The sequence below is a fragment of the Odontomachus brunneus genome, unplaced genomic scaffold (genome assembly GCF_010583005.1).
Source record: "Odontomachus brunneus isolate Ranch 3 - 2012 unplaced genomic scaffold, Obru_v1 Obru_scaffold_065, whole genome shotgun sequence".
Classification (NCBI taxonomy): Eukaryota; Metazoa; Arthropoda; class Insecta; order Hymenoptera; family Formicidae; genus Odontomachus; species Odontomachus brunneus.
Genome location: NW_022639515.1, coordinates 758,141 through 764,393, shown reverse-complemented (window position 1 = coordinate 764,393; position 6,253 = coordinate 758,141). Strand labels below are relative to the sequence as shown.

Below are 6,253 nucleotides of genomic sequence, written 5' to 3'. Positions count from 1 at the left end.
TATATATATATATATATATATATATATATATATATATATATATATATCGATCGAGAAGAATGCGCGAGAATTTCTCTGGATGAAATTTTTTCCCCAAACACGCAAAGGAAAAACGTATGCAATAATTATAGTTGCCTGCATACGCGTAAAATATGCCTAAATATGCGTAACTCATATAATTCATACGTAACGTATTTGTTTTCACAGGCTCGGCCTTCGCGGGATAAATTACACAAATTGCCAAGAGATCATGAAGCAAGACCTATTCTGAGACGCATCTCACGAGGAAACAAACCGCGCGGAGCCAAAGGGTTATGTACCTGTCGTTCACTCGTGGCGAAATAATTAACAACTACGCTAGTATCGTAATATCGTGAAAATTGTTTTGCACTCACCATCTTCAAAGTCTCCTCGGGTCTCAACAGATAGAACATGGACTGCAAATGCTGCTGGATATCGCATCCTGCCGCTGAGACTCGCCTGGAGGGTCGGGCCCTTTCGTTCGGCGGCAAAACCAGGGCTGCACCCTTGCCCGCGAAATAACATTCGCTCAGGCTGTAAACAAACAAACAGAGCGATACGTTATTAATTATCCAGAATGTTTAAAGAAGTCGAAATAAATCTTAAAGCTAATTAAGTCGTACGCGACATTATTTGAATCAGTTTTTCAATGATGAAATCAATATTGTGTCAAACTATAATATTTCGACCGTCGTCGAAATGTAAATTGAGAAGCCGTGGTTTAAGAAAATAATCGTCCTCGTTGTGAATTGCATCAACGTATACAATACGTATATGATATACATAAACAGCTGCAGATGTTGAACAGATGCGGACGATGTATTAATATTTAGAAACACGGTAAGCTCATTGATTAATCGAGCTTTGTGTGTATATGTTGTGTGTGTGTGTGTATGTGTTGTTGAATACTGATTAATATATTGTTTAACATGCTGTATACGGAGAGAATACTATGATTTTTTCATATAAATTCTTCTAAAAAAATTAATCATATTTTAATAAATTATATTTACTAAATTATAGATTTATGTAAATTCTTCTCAATTTTACTATATTTTTAGTAGTCTAGGAATGGAGTGTCAGTAAGATCTATCTTGCCAAGGAACAGTAAATTTTACTAGCAACTGTTTTAATAGCACATTCCAGTTCCCAAAATTTAAGCACATGTAAAATGGAAGGATAGTGAATTTTACTGCACTAATGTCGATCTATTTTTCGGCTACAAACTTTCATAGAATCTTTTACTATAAAATTATCTCCGTGTACATTTTGTTTTCAAAACATTGTCATGCATCGATACGAATCGGAATGAAGTATTACAATCCACAAGTACAAATAATTGTACGGGATAAAAATGCAATTAAAAGTTTAGATAAAAATTTGAGATAAAAATTTAATGTCTCCCGTGATCTCCGACTACCACGTGGAGGTTTCGTTACAATGAACGTTCTTGAATGAAGTGAATCACCGCGTTCTGAAGTTATCTGCGATATTCATAAGACATAAATATATCGCATTTTTAACTTAATGATAGGCCAATAGAAGGCCAAGATCAAGATCTCAAGATCAAGGGAAGATAATCGAAGCTCTCCACTTGAGAGCGGACGAGAACTTTCGGCGCAATTTGGCGATTCTAAACAGCTGTCGACGGCTTTTAATCACCGGCGTTGAGATAACGGAAACACTCGTCAACCCACTCGTGTGCACAGTTGGTTTCGCGCGTGCTCCAATTAGCGGCTCGCTGTGGACTATCGCGTTAATTAATTAACGCGACTACGCGATCAACTACCGTGTCGATACGAAATAGTAAACGGCAGATATATCATTTAAATGACGATGTGTTATTATTATAACATACATCGAAAATATCAATTATCAATAAAAGACACACGTCTCTATGAAGCTCATTAAAACTAATAGAATTACTAATAAAATCAATTAATTAAATTAATTAAACCTGCCGAAATAAATTCAATTCAATCTAATCCACTGAAGTCCGTTTGAAAAGAGGCATATAAATTATTCATGCTTGATTACTTCAGAACCTTAATTGACAGAAAGATCCCAACTTTTCCGCGATGTAAATTATTTGCGCTTGATTACTTATTTACTCCAAGAATTTAATTGACAAAAAATCCAAACTCTTCCACAATTTAAAGCCGTCAGTCAGTATTACGGTAATCGTGCATAATCTTGTATAGTTATGCAAGAACGATCCGATCAACAAATTGGTTTTTGAGTTTTTGTTATCAATGAGTAGTCTACACATTTTTCGCACACATAAAACGTAAAAGCCCCACATTTTATGGCCGCCAAGAAATAATTAAAAACAACTTTTTTTAAGGATTGTCAAAGAATAGTTTTGAAGAAAAGAAAATTGATTATGCTTGACTTGTTGAACAATCGCGAAGAGCCTCAGTGCTATATATATACATACACTTTTTAAATTGTGCATTGAATTTTCATTTTTACTTCTTTCGAAACGTACTCCACGTGGATCATTCTCGCACATAACTACGGCCAATTCAACCACAGTGAAACCCCTCCTAATTGCTCAAAAAATTCATTAAATCATTGACGCACCAAGCCAAGCGTCTCGGCGAGAACTCCGTGCGTTACCTTGACTTCACTGTATCGCTGATGGTCACATTGACCGACATCGGTGTCAATTAGCCTGCCATTAACGAGGCAAGCTCGTATCTAATACAATCAAACGGAACGTATTTGCGCGAATCACGTTCACGAGGGGAGAGAAATGAATCCGCGACGCGTTGACGATGCGGGAAGATCGTCCGTGGGAAGTGCGCGCACGCGAGCGCGTCTAATCTCCGAATCGAATCTAGGAGTACGAAGCGCGCGTTCGGAGATAATGCACAAAGGGTCGACGTACTTGCCACGCTCCGGCAGGCTTTTCCCGCCGACGTTATTTCGCATGTTGCAGCCGCGGATTAACGCCCCGTTCGCAAACGCTTTTATTATATTTACTCGCGTCTCTCGCGTCATTACCGCGCGCCAGCGATCGCTCCTTCGACATCTTCGTAATAATCAACGAGCGTCTTTCTTTCCACGCACGCACGCACGCACGCACGCACTCACTCACTCACGTAAGTACGCACGAATGCACACGCGTGCAGCCGCACACAACAATTCCATCCGGCGATAACCGCGCGCCCAAGTCCAAGTGTGCGCGTACACGCGATTACGTACTGGCGACGGTGCCATTTTCTCTGGTAAGTAAACCGTCACATTCTCATATGATAACGACCGCTGACCAGACATGCCATTTGGAACGTACGAGCTTCCGCTATCGTGCGTCACAATAGGAAGTTTCTCCGCCGGGGACCTCACCGCGAAATAAGCGTGCGACGCGCGACATATGTATCTATCCTCGCGATATTTCCCCACACAAGTGTGTGCATCGATATTAAATAGTGCAATAATTTCGGACCGTAATAACACGCGACAATATATCAAATTGGAGCAAAGAATAAAGTATGGAATTGATCAATCGTCGACTACACTGAGAGAAAAAAATATCCAAAAAGATAAAAAATATTTATTCGATAGTATACTGACATATATTTAATTTAAATTTAAATTCGTTTGAATAGAGTGAACAGTTGCTTTCATGAAAAACTAAGGTTTCAAGAAAAAATGTATATTTTGAAAAATATTTTATATTAGTACAAATAAATATGTTATTATATAGTACCTATAAATGTCACTTATTTCATGAATACCCTTTCTCTCAGTGCAAATAATTAAAATTAAGATTAAATTAAACGACAATCACACTGATTACAAAATTCTAATTACACAATTTTTTTAGAAGAAAAGGAAAGGTAAAGATACTGTTGAATTTCGTTCGAATGGTTCAACGAAGTCATCAGGCGTTTGCGTCTGTAGGTCAAAATCACAAAATCACAAAAGCACCCGGAATAATGACCGTAATGAAAACGACGCGAATGATAAACGAGCGACTTCGCGGTCAGGGAAACCAAAGTGAAAATCTATCGTCGTTGCTATCGGTAATGCTCCTCTCTCCTCCTTCCCGCCGATCTTTCGATGCCTCTCTCTAATTGTGTTATCGAGAGCCACGAGACGATAACTTTCACACGACGGGATCACCTTAGCGTGACGCGGCTCATTACGCGCACGAGCTTATTAACAAATTGGGCCAAGTCAATCTCCCTCGGCATTCTCTCGATATTCGCTGCAAAGCGATCAGCTTGGCCTTCTGGCTGTTAGCCGAGCCGATATATCACAAAAGGCCGTATTAGCCGGTCGGGTAAATTATACAGGATGTCGCGGAACAGATGGAAAACCACAGCGGTGTTCCTTGCAAAATTTAGAATCAGTCTTTTCCTTTGTGTGTGTGTGTATGTGTTCGCGATTGCCATTAGTGTTAGAAAACAGACGCAATCTCATATCTTGTCCTTTGGCACAGAATGCTTGACAACGTCGAGTGATATATCTTGAGTGTTCCACTGATCTATGCGCTCTGTGAACGTACTCCAAGCGTTTTGTGTGTGTGTGTGTTTCGTCTATTTGAATATTCCCGGAATATTTCAGTCTGCGCAAACTATACAGTTGTTTACTCACGTTACATCTAATATAAACGGAAGTGCGCGGCACTGCAGGTGCAATCGCAGTCGTTGCATCGCGAGATAAATGACTTGACCGAAATCGTTAATTATACAGTTTTCTTTTCAGCGGTACACGTTGTCTCTTCTGTTGCATACTAATGATTTGCCATTCAGATTCTCTTAGTTCCCGAAAATAATCTCATAGGACAAAGACATGACGGTTCGTCCTTCCAAATCTAATTATAGCGTTGCGTTTGGATCGTGCCAGAATGCAAGCTGCCCATTTCTTGGACGATCTTACGGCGAAGGGTCAATCGCGATAAACGCGACTCGCGGAATCACAGAACGAAGCGGAATCGCCCGCGACAAACGTCATCAAGCATCAGTGCGACTTTCTAATGACATTATAATCGCGAGTAAACGCGCACTCGCCTGTTAACCGACGATTCCGCGATTCTATATCGACGGGATTTATTGTCGCGGTTTCACGTTCAGCCATGCCGTCAGCCGATTACTCGGATCGACCTTAATTACGAAGGAAGAGGTCCCGGCGCAGAGTTCGCGATCGCCGCCACGTTATGCACTACGCTTTTCCGTACTCTCCTCCGAGCATAAACGAGCAAGTAATTCGCGAGAGCGTTAAAGCCAGCCCGAGAGTAGGAACATCGCGCGCGAATACACGCTGCGTGTCTCGTAAACGTAGTTTACAATATATTTTACAGCATCACCGGCCCCGACCGCGCTCTTTTTACAGCCCGCCAGCAGCGAGAGAATTTTCGCTCGGACGCCGTTAACGTTTTCAAGGCTGCGAATCGTTCGTACGGCACTTTTACGATAGACACACGCACGCGGCTCGCAAGCAAGCACGAGCGAGCTCGTTCGACCGTGGCGCATAACTGCATAATTAACGAGAATGATCGGCCAAATAAATTGCGACGGTCTGTTCAAATAACGCCGGCACGTCTGATCCCAAAGGCGGAATAAGGGACGGTCGATGAAGCACGCGCGCATCGGGAATATTCAAGTACAACGCGAATATCTAACGAATATTCGCCGTGCATCGAAATCATGAGCAAATGCATCGTATACAGCCCGGGATACTCGACACTCGACGAGCCTCTTCATTAACAACCGAGAATTCGACACCCGAATGTACAAGAGTACACAGATGAAAAATTGATTGGATTAAGCAAATTTCTGATAAAATATGTTATATTTAACGAGATTTCTGGTTAATTTGAACAAATGTTTGGTAATAGCGATCAAAATTTTCTGGTTCGTTCATATTTCACCAAAAATTAGTCAATTCAATCTTTTTTTCCGTGTAAAATAAAAATACCAATACTACGCACTTAATCCTGGACATTGTTATTATTTTAGTCTTTAAATACGAATATTTACACTTTTAACATAGATTATATATATATATATATATCTTGTCTGAAAGATTTTTATCTGTTGGACTCGGTTGTCGAAATATTCGACTAGTCTGTTTAAAAGAACTACCTTAAATACAGATATATTTTATGTTGAAAATTTAAATATTTAAAAACTTAAATAACATAATTCTAGTTTAAATCGAAATTTCTAGTCCGTTTATATTTCACCAGAAATTTGGTTAATTTAACCAAACTTTTTTTTCCGTT

The 6,253-nt window shown here is 40.0% G+C and overlaps 1 protein-coding gene across 9 annotated transcripts in view; it reads right to left on the bottom strand.

Moving 5' to 3' along the window:
- Positions 1 to 6,253, bottom strand: part of LOC116846523 (protein phosphatase Slingshot homolog 2) — a 160,858-nt gene that overhangs the window by 81,222 nt on the left and 73,383 nt on the right. For all 9 annotated transcript variants that reach the window (XM_032820459.1, XM_032820457.1, XM_032820458.1 and 6 more), the window contains one exon: positions 396 to 555. In XM_032820459.1, the coding sequence (XP_032676350.1) occupies positions 396 to 555 (160 nt within the window). The remainder of the gene's footprint in view (positions 1 to 395; positions 556 to 6,253) is intronic.